General features: G+C 43.5%; 1 protein-coding gene across 1 annotated transcript in view; it reads right to left on the bottom strand.

The window, feature by feature from the left end:
* The window catches only part of SPON1 (spondin 1), a 325832-nt gene that overhangs the window by 228804 nt on the left and 71869 nt on the right, over positions 1-25159 (bottom strand). Inside the window, exon 3 of the mRNA XM_002708823.5 lies at positions 1055-1188. Within this exon, the coding sequence (XP_002708869.1) occupies positions 1055-1188 (134 nt within the window). The remainder of the gene's footprint in view (positions 1-1054; positions 1189-25159) is intronic.

Below are 25159 nucleotides of genomic sequence, written 5' to 3' on the forward strand. Positions count from 1 at the left end.
GTCTGAAGTCTGCTGAAATGTCCACATTTGACAAGCAAGACAGACACCCGAATAAAGCCTTAGGGGGTTTGAATAGGAAGAGAATGTCTGGGACAGCCCCTACCTCTTTTGGAACAAATGACTTCTTGGATCCCAAGCTGGGAGCCCTGGGGATCTACCCATGACTGTGAACACATGCCTAGCTGAAATCTAAAAGTCCTCCGAATCACTCCAAACAGACCTCTACATACATTCAAAATAGATCATGTTCCTCGGTGAATGTTAATGGGTTTATTAAAAAAAGAGAGAGAGAGAGCTTTACAGTCAAGTAAGTTTGGAAAATTTCTGCGTGAAACCAATTTCTTTTTGGTATGACTTTGCAAAAGCCTTCAATATGCTAATTTGTGTTGTAACTGCAAAAATGGAGACAGAATGCAGCATTTTACAAACTTCTTCGACCACAGAAATTGTTTTTCTGCCCAGAGAATGCCATTCTCTAGCAAACAACCTTATTAGAGACCTAGATCTGAGACCATGCTACCATTCAGAGGAAAATATTTTGATTGGTAAATACCTCTTATCTACCAAAACTCACTGAAAGGAGAACCAGCAAGCCAGGGAGGAAGTGGCACGAGATGGCACTTTGGCTGGGCAGGGAAGAAGAGATCTGAAAGCAGGACCCAGGCCTACAGGAGGTTACCTGGAGGCCAGACTAAGCACGATCCGTGTTGGGCGTTGGAAGAACACATGCTAAGTTGCAGGTGGAAGAAATCCGATTACCTGCACCTGGTTGCTGAGTTGTCTTAACAAGCTCTGGTATCATCAACTCAAGTAAGACAGAAAGTGGCTATGAGCATCATCCTATCTCACGGAAAATAGATTCAGCAAAGAATTCTTTATGTAGCACTTAACCTACGCTGGCCTGCCTGGTGCCATTTTGAATCCAGGTGACAGAGAATGAAGAGGTGTTGTGACGTGGCCGATGCCCCGGGAAAGCTGTTTTTCTGTCTGCTGCCACACCACAAAGTCTTCGATCAGCGCGGGGAAGGAGTGGAAGGTTGCCGCGTTTACTTACTTTAGAATCACACAGCCTGTTCCCGTGGGTGGCGCGATCCAGAACACCTGGATCCGGGTTCTCCTCCGCGGCGTGCTTTCGGTGACCGCAACGGGGCAGTTACTCATAAACTGGGTTTCTTCTTCATCTATGATCTATGGAAAACAGTGGCAAATCAACACGTTACAACGCAACGTCAACCTGGGAGGGTGCCTAAGCTTCCAGACGGACACTGCCTTAATGTAATTTGTAAATCTCTGGTGTTGTGTTAGCAGCTGTGTATTCCCAGGCCCCAGAACTGTGTCTGGCGCAGAGTTTCAGTTGTTGAGTTAACATAATTCCAGGACAAGGGCTGGGCGCATCTATGCTCTCTGGGACCAGACCTTGTGTTACCTCTTTGAGGAACCAACCACTAGGTGATGATCTTGCTCATTTCACTAGAACAACCTGTGTCTCACTTCAGGGAAGGAGGAGAAAGATGGGAGTGGGATAATCCAAAGCAAACATTACATAGATAGACTTTATCTTTCAACTACATTTTTAGAGCTTAAAATTAAGGTGATAAACCCTTTAGAAAGAAGTGTAGCAAAGTACTTGAACTCATCCCATTTCATAGCACTTTTTACTTGTATAGTCTCTATTTTCTTCATTTGGGTAATGTATTCCTATTCACTAATCAGTATTCTCCCATGTTAACCACCGAAGTTTCCTAAGACACTATAAATAAGACAGTGACTGTAGCCTTTCTCACTCCCCAAGGCAGCTTCAGCTCTTTCCCTGTCTGCTTGCTTTGTGGCCTACTGTGGTATTTGCCTTTCCCTTAGCAGAACTGTAGTATATTAGACCTGAAAGGATCTTTCAAGAGGCGTTCACACAAATCCAATTGGTTTTAAGTGCCAATCCCAACTGATAGTAGCTGTGTCATCAGTAGTGTTAACAGCATTGATAACATTCACTGAGTGTTTAGTGTGGGCTAGGTACTAAGCTAAGTGCTTTATCTGAATTACTCATTTAGTATTCAAATATAATCGTATGGATCATTATATCCATATTGTATTTATTTTTCTTTAAAACATTCCTTTTCTTTATAGGAGAGTGAGCAAGAGGAATTGCATCAAGGCCCTTAGTTCTTCATATAATTCCACCACCAGACAAAGCTAAGGCAGTTTTTGATTACATCTTGCCTATCTCTTAGGTTTTATTCTATTTCACCTCCCCTCTATTTAGTACCTAAGTATTTAATATACATCCTTCTGAGTGTGTGCTCCAGGAACTTCATGGAAAATGAATTTGAAGATAAATTTTCATACAAAAATATTTTGAATCCATGCAGTTTTTTCATAATATACATTTTACACAAACTTTTTGAAGACTCTATGCACAGATTTCAATTTTTTTGCACCAAAATAAACTTATGTTTTAATTTCATGTTCCATGATCTTTTCATAGTACCCTTGAGTATATGCTTAGTCAATGTGTGTATTTACTTCAAATTACTTAGGATTGCTTTGTGTCTTAATATTTTTTTCATTCAACTTTATGCTTTTGGGCTATGTCTGTGTCACTGTATGTGAATATAAGTCATCATTTCTGACTGCTACCTAGTATTCCACTGTATCTAGAGAGCACATTTTATTTATTCGTTCTATCAGTGAGGATCATATAGCTGACTCTCAGCTCTGGGCCTCCACACATAATGCTGCAGTGCAGAACCTCATGCTGCTGCACTTGTAAATGATATAAATACATATCAGTCATGTAGTGCAATTGTTCGTTTGTTGGGTTGTGAGTATAAACATATTAGCCTTACAAACTACTGCCAGTTGTTTGACAGAATTGCTACACTTAATTTTATTCTATCAGCTATGCACAAGTCTTCCTACAGCCTCACTAATACCTGTTAATTATTGGATTTTCTAATATTTCTAGCTTAATGGTTGTAAATGAATATCTTCTTGTTTCAGTTTAATATTAGCCAATTTTTCAGATTTTTCCTTCTATGAATTGCTTACTCACAATCCTTGTCAGTGGACTTTCCTGTATTTTCCTTGTGGATTTATAGGATTTTCTAAATGTGACTATCCCATAGTTTAAAATATTTACTCCTTTCTTCCACCCACAGATAAATCCTCACTTAACAGAATTTTTTTTTACCTAGCCAAAGTGTCAATTGCTCTCCCATAGCTTGCATTTTTTATGCTCTTGCCTAAAAAATTGAAAATAGATGTTCTCCAATATTTTCTTCCATTATATTTATAATTTTAGCTTTCACATTTAGGTCTTTGATTCACTAGAAATTAAGTTTTAATACAATAGAGTCAGCATCTCATTCCATTTTTCCATTGTATTACCTTTTAAAAAATAATTTTTTTTCCAGAGCAGTTTTAGCTTCATAGCAAAACTGGACAGGAAATATAAATGTTCCCATATATCCTCCATCCCTACACATGTGCGGCCTCCCCACTGCCATCATGCCACTCAAGGGTTGTGTTATTTGAATCAATGAGCCTACATTGGCATTTCACTACAAAGTCTATAGCCTACATTAGACTTCACTCTTGGTGTTGTACATTCAATGGGTTTTGTCAAATGTTTAATGATATATATCTACCCTCACAGTATCACATAGAATAATTTTATGGCCTTAAAAATTCTCTGTGCTCTATTCATGCTCCCTCCCATCAACCTCTGTCATGATCTGTTGACTGCCTCCAGTTTTGAGTTTTCCAGAACACCACTGAGTGAGAATCACACAGGCTGTAACGTTTGAAGATGGGCTGCTTTTACTCACTAATGTGCATTTATGTTTCCTCTATGTATTTTCATGACTTTTTAGAAGTAATTTCTTTTTAGAAGTAACCAAAATTCCATTGTTTGCATATAGCACAGTTTATTTATCCACTCTGAAGGACATCTTAGATGCTTCCAAGTTTTGCCAGTTATGAATAAAACTGCTATAAACATCAGTGTGCAGGTTTTGTGTGGACATAAATTTTTAATTCATTTGGGTAAATACTAAGGAACAACGTTTTGAGTCATATGGTAAAAGTATGCTTAGGTTTGTAAGAAATGGCGAAAACGCTTGTATGGTGGCTGCGCCACTTTGCATCCTCATTTGAAATTAATGGCCACTTCTGTTGTTCCACATCCCCCTCAGCATTTGGATTCTGGCCATCCTAATAGGTATGTAGTGGTATCTCATTATTATCTTAATTTTTAATTCCCTGATGACATATTTATGCTGAACATCTCTTCATATGCTTACTTGCCATCTGCATATATTCTTTGAAGAGGTATCTTCATGGTTTTTGCCTATTTTTAAAAATTAGGTGGTCCATTTTATGACTGTTGAGTCTCGGAGAGTTTTAATATTTTGGATAACAGCTGTTTATCAGGTATGTCTTTGGAAAATATTTTCTCCCATCATCTGGCTTATCTTCTGGCAGTGTCTTTCACAAAGCAGAAGTTTCTGATTTGAATGAAGTTCAGCTTCTCAGTTACTTTTTTCATGGATGATGCCTTTGGTGTTGTATCTAAAGTTCCCATCATATCCAACTTCATCTAGGTTTTCTAAATCATCTTCTAGGAGTTACACTTCATATCTTGGGTTTAGGTTTGTGACCCATTTGAGTTAATTTTTGTGAAGGGAAGAAGGAAATCTGTGTCTATATTATTTTGCATGTGGATATCCACCTGTTGAAAAGACTATCTCTGCTCTATCCTATTACCTTTTCCTTGGTCAAAGATCAGTTAACTCATTTCCATTGATCTGGGCTCTCTCTTGTGTTCCATTGATTTGACTGTTCTTTCACCAATACCACAGTTAACTTAATTATGATAGCTTTACAGTGACTCTTGAAGTCAAGTAGTGTCAGTCTTTGAAATCAGTTCTTCTTCAATATTGAAATACTTATTGTGGGCCTTTTGCCTCTCCACAAAACCTTTGGAATCAGCTTGTAACATCCACAAAATACTCTGCTCAGAATTTGACTGGGATTGTACTGAATTTATAGATCAATGGAAGAACTGATATGACAATATTGAGACTTCCTATTTGTGAACATAAAATAGTTCTCCATATGTTTAGTTCTTTTTTGATATCTTTAACAAAAGTTTTCTTCATATTGAATTTATAAAAGTTTTGTTAGAGTTCTACCTGTGTTCCCATCTTGGGAGGGCTGATAATATAAATGGTAATATGTTTTTAATTTTAAATTCCACTTTTTTATTACTGGTATATAAAAAAGTGATTGACTTTGTATCCTGAAATCTACAGCTTTGGCTTATTACTTCCAGGACACTTCTTTCTTTTCCTTCCTTCCTTTTTTCCCCCCTTTTTGGTTGACTTTTTTTCAGACTGCCTACCTAGATAATGATGTTATCTGTGAACAAAGACTGTTTTATTTCTGCCTTCTCAGCCTGAAAAATTTTATTTCCTTTTCTTGGCTTATTGAATTAGATAGGTCTTCCAGTATAATGCTCTAAAGCAGTGGTGAGAGAGGACATCTTGCCTTATTTCTGGTTTTAGCGGGAAAGCTTTGAATTTCTCACCATTATGTGTGGATATTAGCTGTAGGGTTTTTTTTTTTTTTTTAAGATTTATTTATTTATTTTAAATGCAGAGTTACAGTGAGGCAGAAGCAGAGAGAGAAAGAGAGGTCTTTCATCTGCTGGCTCAATCCCTACATGTCTGCAACAGCTGGAGCTGGGCTGATCTGAAGCCAGGAGCCAGGAGCTTCTTCCAGGTCTCCCACAAGGTTGCAGGGGCCCAAGGACTTGGGCCATCTTCTACTGCTTTCCCAGACCATATCATGGAGCTGAATCAGAAGTGGAGCAGCCAAGACTTGAACCGGCACCCATATGGGATGCCAGCACTACAGGTGGTGGCTTTACCTGTTACACCACAGCACCAGGCCCTGCTGTAGATTTTTTGTAGATGTTCTTTATCAAGAGGAAGAAGTTGTCCTATATTCCTAATTTGTTCAGTATTTCTATCATGAGTGTTAGATTCATCAAACTTTTTAAATTGATATAATCATGTGATTTTTTCCCCCCTGTTAATGTGATGGATTATATTAAGTGATTTTCAAATGTTAGATGACCTGCATACCTGGGATAAATCCCACTTGGTTATGGTATACAATTCTTTGTAGGCATTGTTGAATTCAATTTATTTTGTTGAGAATTTTAACATCTATATTCATGAGATATTGGTCCATAGTTTCTTTATAAGATCTGTGTCTAGTCTTGTTACAAGAGTAGTGCTGGCCTCATATAATGTGTTAGGAAGTATTCCTTCTGTTTCTATCTTTTCAAAGATCTTGTAGAGTACTGGTATAATTCTTTCCATAAATGCTTGATGGAATTTACTAATCCATCTGGGCTGGTGTTTTCTGTTTTGGAAGGCTTTTAATTATTGATTTCTTTAATAGAAAAAAACCATTAAAATTGTCAATATCTTCCTGTGTGAGATTATATCTCTTAAAATTGGTCCATTTAACCTAGGGTAGCAAATTTGTGGACATGGAGTTGTTTATAGTATTTCTCTATTATCTTAATGTTTATAGGCTCTTTAGTGATATCCCCTCTTTAATATCTACTTCAGTAATTTGTGCTTTCTTTCTGTCTCATTGGTCTACTTAAAGGCTTACTGATTTCATTGATCTTTTTTTTTTATTGTTACATTTCCTTTTTCATGTCTAATTTTATTTATTTGGATCTTTTCCCTCTTTTTTGGTTAGTTGGGCCAACAGTGTGTCAGTTTTGTTTATTTTTTCAAAAAAAAAACAGCTTTAGCTGATCTTTTTTTTCTTTTTTCTTTTTTTTTTTTTTTTTGACAGGCAGAGTGGATAGTGAGAGAGAGAGACAGAGAGAAAGGTCTTCCTTTTGCTGTTGGTTCACCCTCCAGTGGCCGCCACAGCTAGCGCACTGCGGCCGGTGCACCGCGCTGATCTGATGGCAGGAGCCAGGTGCTCCTCCTGGTCTCCCATGGGGTGCAGGGCCCAAGCACTTGGGCCATCCTCCACTGCCTTCCTGGGCCACAGCAGAGAGCTGGCCTGGAAGAGGGGCAGCTGGGAAAGAATCCGGCGCCCCAACCGGGACTAGAACCCGGTGTGTAGCTGATCTTTTTTTTTTAACTTTTATTTAGTAAATATAAATTTCCAAAGTACAGTTTATGGATTACAATGGCTTTCCCCCCCCCATAACTTCCCTCCCACCTGCACCCCTCCCATCTCCCACTCCCTCTCCCATTCCATTCACATCAAGATTCATTGATCTTTTTAAAGAGGTAATTTCTGGTTTTGTTGATTTTTCTGTATTGGTTTTTGTTTTCAATGTCATTGACTTCTCTAATTTTTTAATTATTTATTTTCTTCTGATTATTTTGGATTTCATTTGCTTTTCTTCCTCTAGTTTTCTATGATAAAAGCTTAGGTTATTGATTCTAAATTCTTTTTTTAATTATATGCATCTAATGCTATCAATGTCTCTCTAAGCACTGCTTTTGCTGCATCCCAAAATTTCAATAAGTTGTATTTTTGTCTTCACTTAGTTCAAGTGTTTTAAATTTTCTCTTGAGATCTTTCCCTTTGCCCATGTAGTCTTTAGAAGTATGTTATTTAATCTCTAAGTATTTGGGGATTTTCCCAGCTATCTTTCTGTGATTGATTTCCAGTTTTTTTCCACTGTAGTCTTAGAACAGTTATTGTACAATTTCTGTTCTTTTAAATGTGTTAAGATGTGTTTTGTGGCTCAGAATGTAGTCTATCTTGGTAAATGTTCCATGTGAACTTGAGAAGAATGTGTAATCTGCTGTTGCTGAATGAAGTAGTCGATGCCCCTTTTTTTCCTAACAAACTTCCTTACTGTGAATTCTGCTCTGACACTAATGTAACTACCCTCTGTTTTCCTTTGTTAGTGTTAGCATCTCTTTATCTATTTATTTACTTTGAATCTATATGTAGTTTTTTATTTAAATTGGCTTTCCTGTAGACAACATACAGTTTGGTCTGTATCCTTTCTGATGATCATTGTCTTTTAATTGGTGCACTTAGACCACTGAATTCAAAATGATTATTGGCACAGCTGGATTAATATCTGTCATAGTTATTTTTGTTTTTATTTGTTGCCCTTGTTTTTTTTTTGTTTTGTTTTGTTTTGTTTTGTTTTTTTGACAGGCAGAGTGGATAGTGAGAGAGACAGAGAGAAAGGTCTTCTTTTGCCGTTGGTTCACCCTCCAATGGCTGGCGCACCACGCTGATCCGAAGGCAGGAGCCAGGTGCTTCTCCTGGTCTCCCATGGGGTGCAGGGCCCAAGCACTTAGGCCATCCTCCTCTGCACTCCCTGGCCACAGCAGAAAGCTGGCCTGGAAGAGGGGCAACTGGGAAAGAATCTGGCGCCCCGACTGGGACTAGAACCCGGTGTGCCGGCACTGCTAGGTGGAGGATTAGCCTAGTGAGCTGCGGCGCTGGCCGCCCTTGTTCTTTGTTCTTATTTTTTACTTCCCTTGTTTTTCTGCATTTTGTCAAACATCTTAATATTGAGCATTTTATATGATTCCATTTTCTCTCCTTTCTTAGTATGTTAATTTTAGTTCTTTTTTCACTTTTTTTGTGACTACCTTAAAGTTTACAATGTATATTTATAACTCATCCAAATCCACTATCAAATAACACGATACTGCTTCACAGGTAGGGTAAGTACCTGATAACAACACAAAATAGCTAATTTTCCCTCCTGTCCCTTCTATCATTGCTACCATTCATTTCGCTTCTACATAAGCACATATAGGGGGCCGGCAATGTGGCATAGCAGGTAAAGCCATAGCCTGCAGTCCCAGCATCCCATATGGGTCAGTCTGAGTTCCTCCCGCTCCACTTCCAATCCAGCTCTCTGCTGTGGCCTGGGAAAACAGTGGAAGATGGCCCAAGTCCTTGGGTCCCTGCACTCATATGGGGAGACCCAGTAGAAACTCCTGGCTCCTGTCTCCTGGCTCCTGGCTCTGGATCAGCACAGCTCCAGCTGTTGCTGCCATCTAGGGATTGAACCAGCAGATGGAAGACCTCTCTCTCTGCTTCTGCCTCTGCCTCACTGTAATTCTGCCTTTCAAATAAATAAATAAATCTTAAAAAATAAGCATATATAAACATGATATACACACACATTGAGTGTATTGTTACTGTTATTATTTTGAACAGTAATCTGTTAGATCAATAAGAAAAATTTTTTTTCATTTTTGACTTATTCATTCTCTCTCTTCCTATCTTTATGTATATTTAGATTTCTGACCTATATCATTATGTCTTCTCTTTGAATAACTTAATATTTTTAGTAAGACAGGTCTACTGGCAACAAATGCCCTCAAGTTTTAGATGTCTGATAAGGTCTTTGCATCTCCTTAACTTTTGAAAAGTAATTTCTCAGGGTACTGCATTCTTGGCTGGTGGGTTTTTCTCTCTCAACAACTTAAATATTTCACTCCACTCTCTTCTTGCTTGTGTGGTTCTGAGAAGTTGGGTGCAATTCTTCTGTCTGTTCCTCTAAAGGTAAGGTGTTGTTTTCCTCTAAGTTATTTCAGGATTTTTTCCCTTGTCATTGATTTTCTGAAGTGTAAATATGGCAAGCTTGGGTATAGTTTTTTGTTTTTAGTTTTTGGCATTTATCCTGCTTAGTGTTCTCTGAGCTTCCTAGACCTGTGGTTTGGTGTCTGACTTTAATTTTGGGGAAATTGTCAGTCATTATTGCTTTAAATACATCTTCTGTTCCTTTCTCTTTCCCTCTGGAATTCCCATTATCCATATTTATACCTTTCGCACTTGTCCCATGGTTTTTAGATATTCTATGCTATTTTCAGCCTCCAATCTTTTTTCTCTCTGTTTGCATTTTGGGACATTTTTAGTGACATATTCTTAAGCTCATGGATTTTTTTTTTCCCTCAGCTATGTCCAGTTTACCAACAAAACCATCAAAGGCATTCTTCATTTCTGTTAGTGTTTTTGACCACTAGCATTTCTATTGGATTCTTTCTTAGAATCAAATTGCCATTGAATTTCTATTTCTCTGCTTACATTACCCATCTATTCCTGTATGAAGGCACTTCACAATTTCATGGGAAAAATTATGGAAAATGAAATGAAAAGGTAAGTTTATTTTGGAACAAAAAAACTTGAATTACATTCTAGTTTTCCCATAATCCACATTTCCCATGAATGTTTTGAAAATGCCTGTATGTTGTATACATATCAGGGTTTGAAAAAATTCCTGCTCTGAGAATTCCAACATTCCTGTCGTAGCTGACTCTGTCCTGATGCTTAGTACGTCTCTTCAAACTGTGTTTTTCTCCTTTTAATATGCTTTGGGATTTTTGTTGAAAAGCAGACCTGACAAACTGGGTGAAAGCCACTGCTCTAAGCGGTGCGGAGGGGAGATGTGAAGCGGGGGCCGCGTGTCACCGTCCCATGACTGTGCCTCCATCTGTGAGCCTGTGTCAGGGGCTAGCGGAGGTGGGGAGGTGGGGAGTGCTGGGAGGGGCTGCAGCTCGGTGTTTCCCTTCTCCCAGGTAGGCTAGGCCTTGATAGAGCCCCAGCTGGCGTTCGGCTCTGGTTAAACAGTTTTGGAGGGCAGGCCTTGTTAAGAACAGACTCCTTGGCCATTTAAAAATGGATCCTTTTCCTCTCGCCCTGCTGGAAGCAGGGGAGGATTTTCTTGCAGTGCTCCCTGGGCCCTGGAGGGGGAGCTCCCATTCTCTTTGGGTTTTAACCCCTGGAGCTGTGTACCTCCAGAGTGCTGCCCTCCAGCTCAGGTTTCCCACCTGGCCCTGGGCCCATGGCGTTTTCCACTGAGCTGTGATGCTCTCTGTCTGTCTGTCTGTCTGAACAATCCTGGGGAAAGCAATTGGCCTTGTGTCTCTGTCCATCCAGGCTGCTATAATCAAATACTTTACATGGGTCATTGATAAACAACCTTTTTATTTCTCACGGTTCCGTCATGTGGGAAGTCCATGACCAGCACGCTTGCAGACTTGGTGTCTGGTGAGGGCCTGTTCCTCACACACAGCAGGTTCCAGCTGCATCTTCACATGGTGGTGGGAGGAAACACCAGCCCCTCCCTGCCCTGGGCCTCCTTTATCAGGTACCGCCCCCACTCACAGTGGCCCTGCCTCACGGTCCCATCACTGCCCAAACATCATCGTTTTGGAGATGAGAATTTCAACATACAAATTTTGAGAAGACACAAACACTCAAATGATAGCACCCTGTGACCTTATTTATCTAAAGGATCTAAGAAGAGTCGTTGATTTGTTCCATTTGTTCAGCTTTCTGCTTGTTGGACTGGAAGGTGTGTTTTCAGCTCTGAATGTGCAGACCAGGAACTGGAAGTCCATACTGCAAGCTTTTAGGACTGCTTAACCCATCTCTCCCCTACTTTTTTGTCTGCTACCTCTCCCATACATACAGTGAGGTCCATGCAATTTATTATCCTAACAAGGATGAAAAGGGCTGTTATTAATAATTATTTGGGGGAAACAGGCAAAGGTGAGACTTTCCCAGGCAGAGCAGGTAAGCTTATCAAACACAGGCCAGCTTCTCAAAGACTCATGCTGACCCTGGGCTTTCCATTCTGCCCCCTCCATGCACTGCACTACATTTAATATCTGGAAGGGCCAGTCAGCCTTCCTTGCTCTTCTTTAACAATATGTGTTAGCTATTTGTGGACCATTTTTTCATAAAGTACACAAATACTCTAAAAATTCCTTTGGAGCCAGCACTGTGCAGTGCCAGCTTCCTATGTGGGCACTGGTTCAAGACCAGGTTGCTCTATTCCTGATCCAGATCCCTGCTAATGTCCCTGGGAAAGCAGTAGAAGATGGGTCAAGCACTTGGGCCCCGGCACCTGTGTGGAAGACCTGGAAGAAGCTCTTGTCTTGTGATCAACCCAGCTCTGCCCAGCTATTGAGGTCATTTGGGGAGTGAATCAAGCAGGTGGAAGATCTCTGTGTCTCTGCCTCTGCCTCTTTGTTAACTCTGCCTTTCAAGTAAATAAATGTTTTTTAAAAAGTAAAAAAAAAAAAAAAAAAAAAAAATTCCTTTACCTGTTGGTCACTTTATCTTCCTAATGTGATCAAATTGCAACCCCAGATGAACTACTCACACCTGTGCAGCTCATTCTGCTGCAAAAAGCCCTGTGATCAGGTCAGTTAACTAGCTCCTACATTAATGACTCCTGGCCTTACTCCTGCTGCGCTGCCGGGTGTACTGGTAGACCCAGTACTTCCCCATTCTCAGCAACGATGATTTCAGATCTCCAACCTCCTCAAACTTCCAGGCTTCATCTCCCCCACTTCACTCTTCTTGTGTCACCTTGCCTCTTAGTTCACAGCAGGAACACAAGTCAGGGGCGTGAAGTCCTCCCTCGTCCCACCGGCAGACGCCTTCCTCTCCTTCTCTGCTCTGATGCAGGTGTCCTCGTGGCTCATGTGCCTCTGCTTTGCTCCATCCCTTCTTCCTGACTCTAACAATCACTCCTGTCCTCTCCTCCACACTCAGCTTCTGCCCCAACTGTATCATTCCCATTCGTCTTATCAGCTCGTTTCAGTATCTCCCATTTAAAAATGAAGAGGCCAGGGCCTGTGATGTGGGAATGCTAGCGACTCTACTTTTTTTTTTTTTTTTTTTTTTTTTTGACAGGCAGAGTGGACAGTGAGAGAGAGAGAGAGACAGAGAGAAAGGTCTTCCTTTTGCCGCTGGTTCACCCTCCAATGGCCACCGCGGTCAGCGCGCTGCGGCCGGCACATCGAGCTGATCTGAAGCCAGGAGCCAGGTGCTTTTCCTGGTCTCCCATGGGGTACAGGGCCCAAGCACTTGGGCCATCCTCCACTGCACTCCCGGGCCACAGCAGAGAGCTGGCCTGGAAGAGGGGCAACCGGGACAGAATCCGGCGCCCCGACCAGGACTAGAACCCGGTGTGCCGGTGCCACAAGGCAGAAGATTAGCCTATTGAGCCATGGCGCCGGCCGCGACTCTACTTCTAATCCAGCTTCCCACTAATGCACCTGGGATTGCAGCAGAAGATGGCCTAAGCGCTTGGGCTCCTATCACTCATGTGGGAGAACCCAGGAGTTTCTGGCTCCTGGCTTTGGCCTGGCCCAGACCTGGCTGTTGTGACCACCTGGGGAGTGAACCAGCCGATGGAAGATCTCGCTCGCTCTCTCTCTGCCAATATTTTGCTATGCCTTTCAAATAAATATATCTTTTTTTATTGTGAAAATGAAGAGACCCTCAGGTAACCTTCATACATCTCTAGTTATGGTCTTATGTTTCTTCCTCATGAAAATTGCTTGAACACATTGGCTTCTCTTCACCTCCCCCTCATCCCTCAATCCATGTGTGTGTTTTCAGGCCACAACATGCTATGGAAATAACTGGCTAAGGCCTCCGCAATGCTCAGTCCAACAGACACCAACAAGTCCTCGTCCTCCCTGGAGTCCTCTCCTCCCCTCCCCGCCCCCCTTGCCATCCTGACTGTCCCTGTCCACTCACTCTCCACTTCCCCAGTCTGCGCATCCTCCTCGCCTGGCCTTTACGTGGAATTGCTCCAGGCTCTGTCCTATGCCCTCTTCTGCTCTTTTTGTTCTCTCTGTGGCTGATCTCACTCACCCCACAATTACTACCTTTGTGTGGATGATGCATAGGTTTTTATTTTCAATCCTGGCCACTTTCCTGAGCTCCAGGCATGTATCTCTGTTCTATCTTTTAGTTACAATTACTTTTGGATATCTTAAAAACACCTCAAATTCATCTTGTTAACAACTAATCTGACCTGCATTCCCACTAACCAGGGCCTACTCGAATTGTACAAGTTGGAAACACTGGCTGTCATTCTTGGGTCTTCCCTCAAATTCGTCTTTTGTATCCAAATGCTGTCCATTTTACCTCCCAAATATCTCTCGAATTTCTATAGCTATTTCTACTATGATCCTAAACTAAGCAGCATTGTTTTTCCTCTGAACTAATATAAATTTATCTTAACTAGATTTTGGACACCCTCTCTTCCCTTTCTCTAATTTACTGCTTACACTTCAAGCCAGAGTCACCTTTTAAAAACACAATATAGGTGCCAGGGCTATTGCATAGTGGGTAAAGCCGCAGTTTATGGTGCCAGCATCCCATATGGCTGCCGGTTCAAATCCCAGCTGCTCCAGTTCTGATCCAGCTCCCTGCTAATGTGGATGTGCTCAGCTCCCACCTCCCACCATTGTGGTCATTTGGAGAGTAAACCAGTGAACAGACTCTCAATCCCAATCCCAATCCCAATCTCTCTCCCTCTCTCTCTATAACTTTTTCAAAGAAATGAATAAATTTAAAAAGAAACAGAAAAACAAAAAAACCACAAATATAATTATATCTCCCTCCTTAGAGCTACTCAATAGCATTTCATTGCTTCTGCCACCAAGACTGAAATTCTTAACAGTTCTTAGTTGCCAGTTTTCTGTCTCCCTAACTTCATTCATATTATGCCATCTCCTTTCTTGCTTTTATATACAAATTCCTGTTGTTTTTTGAATCATTGCTCGCTCAGTTAGCATATTGAAGCACTTTCTATTGGTGAAGGACTTTATATATTTTATTTCCATTCCCCTCAAATAAGCCCCCCCTTGAGGAAACTATGGTGATGCAGACAGGGTAAACGACCTGTCCAAAGTGCCACAGGGGGAGGGCCGGTGTTTAAGCTCAGCTCCACTTGGCTCTAAGGTGCATGCTCTTGTCCCCCCAGTAGAGTCATCTCTTGCATGTCAAGTAAGAAGTTGCTCTCTAGTCATGCCTGGCACCATGTATAACCAACCACATACCCTGGACCAGCCCCACCACAAGTAAACCCCCACCCTGATGCACACCCAGGTACTTGGTAAATGAAAGCAGTACTTTTTCTTCCTATTTTCTTGAAGCATATTCAGGTTTCCCCTGTAGTTTTGTAGGTCTGAGGATCAGTTTCCAAACAAGGTCATTTCCCCCAATTTGCAGAGTTGGCCTCCAGAGAGGACTTGCTTTGCTGGTGGTCAAGGAGAACTTTTGCAGGGTTTTTTTTTTTTTTTTTTTTTTTTTCAGGCAGAGTGGACAGTGAGAGAGAGAGACAGAGAGAAAGGTCTTCCTTTGCCATTGGTTCACCCTCCAGTGGCCGCCGCTGCCAGCGCGCTGTGGCCGGCGCATCATGCTGATCTGAAGCCAGGAGCCAGGTGCTTCTCCTGGTCTCCCACGGGGTGCAGGGCCCAAGCACTTGGGCCATCCTCCACTGCACTCCCAGGCCACAGCAGAGAGCTGGCCTGGAAGAGGGACAACCGGGAAAGAATCCGGCGCCCTGACAGGGACTAGAACCCAGTGTGCCGGCGCCGCAGGTGAAGGATTAGCCTATTGAGCCATGACGCGGGCTTCAGGTACTTTTTTACCCATCTTTAAAGTCCTGGGGAGGGACGATGCTGGGAAAACAATACCACTATGTGCCAGGTATCTAACATGATCACATCACTGAATACTTGATGGGAACAATTATTATCATTTTATAGATGAGAAAATGAACTTCTGAATTAACTGGTCTGGATTCTAACCCAGTGCAGCCAGAAGCCAAAGCCTGTGTTCTTTCCACTTGAACTCTGATGAAGATCCCAGTAGGAGAAAAGACCAAGACTCAGCCCAGAACTGAAACGAAGAATATCGTTTTCCAAGCCACAGAAGCCACCTCAGGTAAATATGCTTGTTTATCCACAACCTCACTTGGCAGATGGTAATTAAGCATTGAACAGAAGGGATTGTTTCCTCAAAGAATGCTTTCAACATTGTTTACTTCTCAGAAAATACCAGCTTCTTCCAAAAAGCTTTGGGCCTATCAGAACCTGCTCTCCTACCTTTCCCCAACTCCAAATGTCTGTCCATTTGTCATGGCCTAGGGTGCACCCTAGGATCCCATCACGTTAGCCATCAACTGAATGACAGTCACTTGTTTCAATTTGTGGTTTCTTTGCTGAACACCTGAGACCAGAAGATTAAAACATATTACAACATTGTGGTTGTGTTTGGTGATAGTATTATGGGTGATTTTATTTCCTTGGATCTTTTTTCTTTTTTCTAAACTTTCTTCATTCATAATATATTACTTTGGATGGAGAGATTTTTAATTTATTTAAGGACCTCATTTCAGCATTCCAAGGATTACATTTCCATTTTATACGTAGGTTAAAATGAATTTCAGATTGAGTTTAAAGTTATTTTGGGAGAGATTGGCTGGTAGGGCAGCCATTTGACTCCCTGCAGGAGAGAATGAGATCTTAGCCTATGACTACTCCCCCTCCAGCCAGGTGAGACAGCCAAGTAAGGCAGGACAGACATCCCAAGGCTTAGACGGGTGGACAAGGTTTGACTTCCAGAGTATTTGTTAAAGTAACTGGTTGGGTATCCAGTCAGGAATAGGCTTTTTCAGAATTAGGAACTTTCTAAGCTACATCATCAGCATGACCTTCGAGGCTTCCAAAACTTTTCATTGATCACAATCTTCATCTTGAATCACACATTCACACCCATTTTGGAATCTACTTCATGACCAGCCTTTACCCTTAGAGTATCTATTCCTTCTTTTTTCAAGATTTTATTTATTTATTTGAGAGGCAGAGTTACAGAGAGAGAGAGAGAGAGAGAGAGAGAAACCTCTTCCATCCACTGGTTTGCCCAAATGGCTGCAATGGCCAGAGCTGAGCCAAGAGCTGGATAGGAAGAGAGCAGCCAGGACATGAACCAGCGGCCATATGTGATGCTGGCACCACAGGTGGAGGCTTAGCCTACCATGCCACAGCACCTCCTAGAGTGTCTATTCTTCTTTCATCCTACTAAAGTCCTCACCTTTTTTTTCCCCCCAGAGTTGATCAACCCTGATCTGGATTCTGTCTTCTGATATGTTGCCTCACCCTTTCTGGACCAACAGACCAAGTCTCAAAGGATGAGCCTGAGGAGCCTCAGGGTCTCAGATGAAGTTACAAGTGTTCTAACAAGTGGGTGGACTATGGCAATGGGACAGCTGGGAGAACACTCTTCAGAAATCCATGTACTTGGCAACTGGGGCATTCCTCTTCAGGAAGCACAGCCCCAGACACAGAGTTCCAGGATAGTGGTCAGAGTCAGAGCTCCAGCTACCACATGGGAACTGAGGAGAAGGCAGATACTTGGAACGGCAACCTGGACTAGTAGCTGCAGCAGGAAACCAGTGTCATGAATATGGCCTTGGAGCAGAGTTGGCAAGAAATGTTGGGTTTGGAAACTTGGACTTTTATTTGGCAAAGGGTTTCTGCTGTGGGAGATGTGAGATGTGAGTAGGAGAGCAACTCGGCAACCCAGTGGTGAATGCTAGGACATCACAACCCAGGGCATCTATCAGGCATAGAGATGTGATCACCCCCAGTTGGAGACAGCAGCTGCTTAAGAAGGTTTTCCCTGAGTCCTTATTGATCTGGGCAATGGGTGGGCAGGGTCTAAAGGAGAGGGCATTGTGCTAAGTCAAGGAGTATAGAGGGCACCGACAATTAGGGACCAGGGTGGGAAGGGAGAGAAGGTGTATGGTATAGCATCATCTCATAAATACTTTCTCTGGATGTTTTGTGGGCAGTAGTGTGGGAGAACAGAAAGCACACAGAAGGGATAGATGAGGTACTTTTCACAAAGCATCCAGCACCTGCAACACATTCCTGGTATGTCGTAGGTTCCCTTCTATGTGGAATACCTTTTTCTCAACTGATCATGATGGGGGGGGGGGGAGGCATTCCCTCAACACCTGAGGCTGATTAACACAGGAGGAAGATACCCTGAAGAGGAAGATCAGGAATAAGCTTTTTAAAAATAATCATTATTGCACAAGAGATACTAGTTCATTGTAGGAAAATTAGAAAACATAGAGGAATGATAAATATGAAACAAACACTACTCATAGTTACATCACCCCAAGATAGTTATTATTAACACTTTAGAATATATATTTTCAAAATGATATGCACACACATATGCAGCTAAAAATCAGGAATAAAAATTAGGAGTATATTATACTCCTTATCTTGCAACCTGCCCTTCCATTCCACAATACAACATGAATTTTCAATGTATGTGGATTTCTATTCAATATATGCTCTTAATAAAATGTTTTATAGCTGCATAATAACCCATTTTATGGATAGTCCACATTTTACATAACAAAACTCATAGCGTTGAACATCTTATTGTTTACTAGCTTGGACTATTATGATCATCCCTGATGGCTACACTTGGCATCTTTAATTTTTCTGGAAGTGAAATTAATGCAAGTTATTCTAGCTGAATTTGTCCAGGAAGGGGTTTCTAACTATAGGCTTTAGTAAAATCTGAGAGAGAATACAAAGAAAATAACCCCAGTCATTAAATCACTTCTTTCTAGTTTCCCATGTGTATTTTTTCAGCCTGAAAGCCATGGAAAAAAAGACAGCTGCTTTTGTCTTTCATGAAAGAGCTTTCAATATAGATCTTTTAAAATTAAATAAAGATTTTGCCTTTATTGCTTTAAGAACTAAGTTCATTATAGAAAAGAATACAAACACAGAAAAAGAAAAGGAGAAAAAAATCCCCAGCTGTTTCATCATTTTGTTTGTGTCCCAATAGCCTTTTCTCCATTTATACTTTAGAATTTGTAAATAGTTGTGTTCATTTTGTGTGGCTAATGTTGTGTCTTGTTGTTTTGTTTTGTTTTGTTTTTTCACTTGTGCTGGGAGCCTTAACACTTTTCCAGACTTTCCTATTAGAAACACAAAGGAAGGGTGGTGTTGGCTGCATTGTTCAATGTAGCTTTCCATGGCGGTCTCTCTTGGAAACACAAATATTTAGGTTCTTTGCCTATCAAGTCTCTCATTTCCCAGTCCCATAGCCCCTCAACAAATTTACAGCATCCTTGTTTGCATTTATACCTCAACAGACAGATTCTTCTTTTCTTTTCCTTTTTTTTTTAACCTTGTCTGCCTTATTTTCTATTTCCCAGGAGGGCACCCTCTGCTTTCCACACCTGGGAAACCCATGAGAATCTGGGAGGAGATGATGAGACCATGAGTGCCATCAGTGATGCCTCTGGCACCTTGTCCCGGGCACATGGCCTGCGATCCGTGGAGACTTACTCCTGAGAGCCACCAGATTGCGTTCCCCCATAAAGCAGATTAATTCTCCATGTTCTGTGGGTGGTTTTACACATTGGGAGCAAACACAGCAGGCCAGGCTTGGGAGCAGGGTTGGACCGGGATGCGTGGGTGCTCTGGGCAGGCTAATTACCTGGCCTCCTTTCAGAATGATGCTCTCTAAATATTTGCCCAACAATCATTTGGAGAAGAGGCTGTGTGGGGGAAGGAGGCCAGGAGGATTGTAGGCTCAGCATCTGCTTGCTCTTGATTGCCTTGAGCAGCCCAGCTCCTGGCCCTAAACTCACGCACCTCACTAAGGCAACTTAGACACCATGTCTCATTGCTTAAGTGTCCTGGGGGTTTTGTCTCCTACCAAGGGACCATGGGGAAGGGTCTGAGAGAGCCCAACAGCCTATTTACAATTGATGTGACACTGGCAAATTCCTTAGCTTTTCCAGACGGAGGCTCCTTATCTGTAAAATGAGGAATAATAACATTACCCATCTCACTGGGCTGGACAGGCTTACATGAGTGACCAGAGCAACCAATGGAGTTCCTAGCACAAAACCTTCATTGTGTATGTTATAATTACATGCATTATTGGTAATAATAAGTATTCTTTTCCTTCTCGTATCATGCTCACTCTCAGCAATTCTCGTAACGACCACTTTCTCCATGTTGTTATATACCCAACAATATGTCTGTGCTCCTTACAGACTGGAACCAAAGACACCAGCGCAGCTGGCTTGCACGGAAACCCAGCTTTGCTCAGGAGATTGAGCACAACAGAAGTGGGGGGGCATGTGTGTAGCAGGGGCTGCCACGGTCACTCCAGCCACACTTGGGCAGCAGAGGAAACTTCACCTTCCACACGAGGGTCGGAAGATGCCGAGCAAAGTAGACATGGACTTTGGGTAACTGCTGATTTACCAGGGGTCGGAAATCCTCAGTATGAAAAGAGGTATCTCCTTTGCAAAAACTAGGAAGAGGAGGAAAAAAAGTCTCCTTCAAACCAAGTGAAATGGGCCTCCTGGAATCCTTGGGGACAGCCTGGGGTGGTGGAGAGAGAATGTGTGGGCTTTGGATCCCGGCAGGTGGCCCTGGGTTTCATTTCTGCTCGGTCATGGAATGACCTTGAGTCCAGTAACTCACCTCTGTCTGCCTCAGTGCCCTGATCTGGAAAATGGCTGTGCTGTGCTGCTGAAAGACGTTCCATTGCCAGTGCCTTGTGGGGTACCTGGAGCAGTTAGATACACATACTGTGACTTCCTTTGAGTTTTTTTTTTTTTTTTTTTTTTTTTTTTTTGACAGGCAGAGTGGACAGTGAGAGAGAGAGACAGAGAGAGAAAGGTCTTCCTTTGCCGTTGGTTCACCCTCCAATGGCCGCCGCTGCAGCCGGCGCACCGCGCTGATCTGATGGCAGGAGCCAGGATCCAGGTGCTTTTCCTGGTCTCCCATGGGGTGCAGGGCCCAAGCACCTGGGCCATCCTCCACTGCACTCCCTGGCCATAGCAGAGAGCTGGCCTGGAAGAGGGGCAACCGGGACAGAATCCGGCGCCCAGACCGGGACTAGAACCCGGTGTGCCGGCGCCGCAAGGTGGAGGATTAGCCTATTGAGCCACGGCGCCGGCTTCCTTTGAGTTCTTAACTCGACAACCAGAGAATGGACCCCAACATACGCTTAGTGCCTGGAGCCTAGGAGGCACTGATGCCTGTGTGCTAAAGAACTAGCAAGCCCTCACCTGCTGGATGGAAGACGCAGAGACTCCTGGGATGCACAGACAGAACCATAATAGCTGCTATTTATTGAGTCTGTACTCTTCTGTTCTTGCCAACACTTCATATCCATCATTTCACATAATCATCCCAATCATGTGAAGTGGAGGTTATCCCCATTTTAGAATTTCAGGGGGCCAGCGCTCTGGCATAGTAGGTAAAGCCACCACCTGCAGTGCCAGCATCCCATATAGGCCCTGGTTCTAGTTCTGGCTTCTCCACTTCCGATCCAACTCTCTGTTATGACCTGGAAAAGCAGTAGAAGATGGCCCAAGTCCTTGGACCCCTGCACATGCATGGGAGACCCAGAAGAAGCTCCTGGCTCCTGGCTTTGGATTGGCACAGCTCAGGCCATTGTGGCCATCTGGGGAGTGAACCTGTGGATGGAAGACCTCTCTTTCTCTCTGCGTCTCCTTCTCTCTGTGTAACTCTGACTTTCAAATAAATAAATAAATATTAAAAATTTTTTTCAGAAACTGAGTCCAGCAAGTGGGGGGCCTGGGCTCATATCTCCCATGACCCTGAAGCTCGTGCTCAGAACAGCTGGACTGAACTCAACCATCCCCTCACCTGTCACTTGGGGAGCTGACATCAGTTTCCATTCAAAGCTGAGAAACCACTCTGATAAATAGGTTTAAACAAATAGAGCCATATAATTGGGAATTTTATATTAGGTAGTCTAATGCCTGCGAAATAAATCAGCCTTTTAAGTTTGATATCGCAGTACAGTTGGAATGTTTAATAATTATTGCAGAGAATGGTATAATGCAGTACTAAAAATGAGTAATTGACAAGCCCATCAAGGCAGATGAGGCATCTTCTCACTGAATTGCTCTTGAATACTTTACATAATTATTTCATTCAGATTTATGATCAGCTCAGCAAAATGTACTTCTCCCTAGCCTGCTCTGCCTGAGTAGTTCAGGAAGCCTTTTGATACCATGTGAACACCTTCAGGGATGGACGCATGAGTATCTCTCACCCACTGATGCAGCTTTGCAAGGGTTTGACTTTCTTTCACAAAGGAAAAAGTTAGCAGCAAAAACTCAGCTTGCTGAGGCGCCTCTGGGGCCCCTCCTGTGCTAGGGACTGACACACATTAGCTGTGCTGGCCTATGTGATGCCCATCGCAGTCCTGACAGGCAACACAGCTATCTGTCCTGCAGGTAAAACAGGCTCAGAAAAATGTTGGAACTTGACCAGATTCTCAGGACTCGCCAGTGGCCCTTCCCTATGTCCCCAGTCTCCAGAAAGGCCCTGTGTGCCCAGAGAGGGCGTAGACTTTGGAAAGAGACATCTAGTGAGGTCAGATGCAGAAGAAAACCAAGCCCAGCCAGATTTTATCTGCAGCTTTGGCTCCTTAAACATCGAAATGGTTGATGTTCCTCCTGGCCCCCCCCCCCCAATTCCTTCATTTATTACCATGTCGGCACCCCAGGCAGAGATCAGTTCAGACCAGGTTCCTCAAAGGACGCGTCTTCCCGTGGATTCAGCCTCCCTCCTCCTCCCCAGATCATCTGAGGCTGCAGGCTTTATCAGAGGCACAAGCTTACCATCCTGCCTCTCCCCAGAGCCCATAGACTGGGAGTTCTTGGCAGGTTCAGTTCACTGGCAAGTGTGGACAGATGGCTTCCTGGATGAGACAGCAACCTTTGTCTCTGGTCTTGCTCATGTGTCAAAATAATCAAATGGGAGAGGAAGCAGAAAGGGCAGGAAAGAGGATATAATCCTTTATTTGAACCAATGCATTTAGGCTACCAACAGAAGAGGGGGCCCACCTGAGCACGAGACAGGGGCGTTCCCAGCACACCCACTGACTTTTCCTCTCCCAGTGCCCTAGTCCCCTTCATCTCAACCCTGATGCTGGCTACTCTCTCTGCTGAAGTCAGCAGACATCAGCTCTGGGTTAGAGCTGTCCTTGCTCCCTCTTTTCCTCATCCCTTTGTCTTGAGCATGATCTAAAGTTCTGCTGAGGGTCATTTCAGAAGAGGCTTAACAGGTCATTGAATGTCTTCACAAAAGCGCGTCCGATCTCCCTCTCGTTTTAGAGTGAAAATGGCAGGCATTCCACATGAACGTGCGTCACCCTGGATAGGGCGCGCATCTGTAAACTTCCCCACCCCCCTGGGGAAATGTGCAACTTTGACCTAATTATATTTCAACATGAAGAATCTCTCTTAAAGGCGTGGATTTATGGTAACTCTCCATGGCAATCTGTCAAACACATCCACTGTGCTATCAGCAGGCGTGGACTGAGTACCGCAAAACAAGTCACGTATCTGAAGAGAATGCATTTTGTCTTTGTGCTCCTGGAGGTGGCAGGTTGGGGGCAATACACTGATCATGTGGGAAAGAGTGCACTTCCCTCTGCCGCAGAGAGGGAAAGGAGCTGGGGGCCGTGGGGAGGGAGCCGGGCACCGTGCTTCTGCCTGGCTGAGGAGCAAGGAATGTGAGATGGCTGACAGGGGAAGCTCTTGCAGATAATTATGAAAAGCTGGAGAATCTGCTGTTGTCCTGTCAACACGGCACACTGCAGAAGCAGCAATGCTGGGGAAGGGAGCGGGGCTGGGAAGAGAAAGGAGAAAGAGACCCGGGCGAGGGAACGATGGCTTCAATGCTTAGCGCGGCCTGGATTGTGGTCAGGGTTTCTGTGTGTTGCCTGCCGGCCCTCCCAGACCCAATTCCCTCTTCTTGTTGCTGAACTAGCCCTACTCATGGTCTCACCTGACCTGTCATTTCTTCTGGGGGGGCCTTCCCCACACCCCAGAGACAGACTCCGGTGCTGCTCTTTCTACCTGCCCAGCCCTCCCTGTCACTGCCCTTGACTTTTCTTAACTCCCCCCAGCTTCCATGTTGGTCCACCATGGCTGCAGGCGTGGCTTGCCCATTCCCCGTTCTGCACCTGAGCCTCACGTCCCCTCATGCACCAGACGCGACGGTGGCCACGCGTATGCTGTGCACCATGTGACGGATGCCATGACACCTTCCAGGAGACCACCCTGTACAATGAAGCCCCACCCAAACTCTGCCCAATTTGAATATTATACCAGAGCACCACCCCTTACTCTATAAAAGGACAACCTAAACTTTGGTGGGCGCATTCATCATCTTTCCTCGTGGAGAGAGGTTGTCTGCACTCTTATCTGAGTATGTCCTATCCCTTAAGATAGATCCTATCTTCCTACACCTCCATCTACATCTCTGCTTTGAAATCTTCTCTCACGCAGAGACAAGAACTTTGAATAAATCCAGCCAGGGATTCTGATCCCCGCAACACTTTCAGGTATGACAGACTAGACTCAAGGAGATTGTCACCACCAGTGTCCCATCCATACCGCCTGGGATCCATGCAGAAATTATTGCCACCTGGTTTACACCCAGAACTTCTGATACAAATTGTGTGGGTTGAGTCCAGGCGACACTGGTTTTACAAATTCCCTGCATGGTTCTCCTAGTTAGGTGCAGGGTTAGGGCTTTGGGTAGTGCAGGGCTGCTGCAGAGAGATCGCTGGCAGTCTCTCAAGCTCCTTGTCCCTCATCAGCTCCCTGCCTAGCCCACATCAAAAGCAAGAGCTGAGTCTATCTTGCTTAGTTTTGGGTCACCAGAAGCTAGCATGATATACTTAATCAATATTTGTGGAATGAATAAATGAATTATTTGAAATTAAAGAAATGGGATGAGTCTGTTTTTGAAGAAGAGGAAACCCATCCATGAAGGCAACAAACACAGCTGGCCTAAGGTGGCAGAGTTGCTGTAAGATGAGGAACTGGGGGGCCAGCACTGTGGGACAGCAGGTCAAGCCACCGTCGGCAGCGTCATTACCCATATGAGTGGTGGTTCAGGTCCCAGCTTCTGCACTTCTATCCAGCTCCCTGCTAATGTGGGAAAGCAGTAGAAGATGGCCTAAGTCCTTGGGCCCCTGCACCCACACGGGAGACCCAGATGAAGCTCCTGGCTCCTGGCTTTGGTCTGGCACTGCCCTGGCTGTTGCGGCCATTTGGGGAGTGAACCAGTGGATGGAAGTTCTCTGTCTTTCTCCTTTCTGTCTCTGTAACTCTGCCTCTCAAATAAATAAATAAATCTAAAAAAAAAAAAAAAAAAAAAGAGGAGGAACCTGAGGATAAGCTCCATGGGGGCAGAAATCCGGTCTGCTTTATTTTACTTGACATCTCCAGTGC

This window comes from Oryctolagus cuniculus, chromosome 1 (genome assembly GCF_964237555.1).
Source record: "Oryctolagus cuniculus chromosome 1, mOryCun1.1, whole genome shotgun sequence".
Taxonomy (NCBI): Eukaryota; Metazoa; Chordata; class Mammalia; order Lagomorpha; family Leporidae; genus Oryctolagus; species Oryctolagus cuniculus.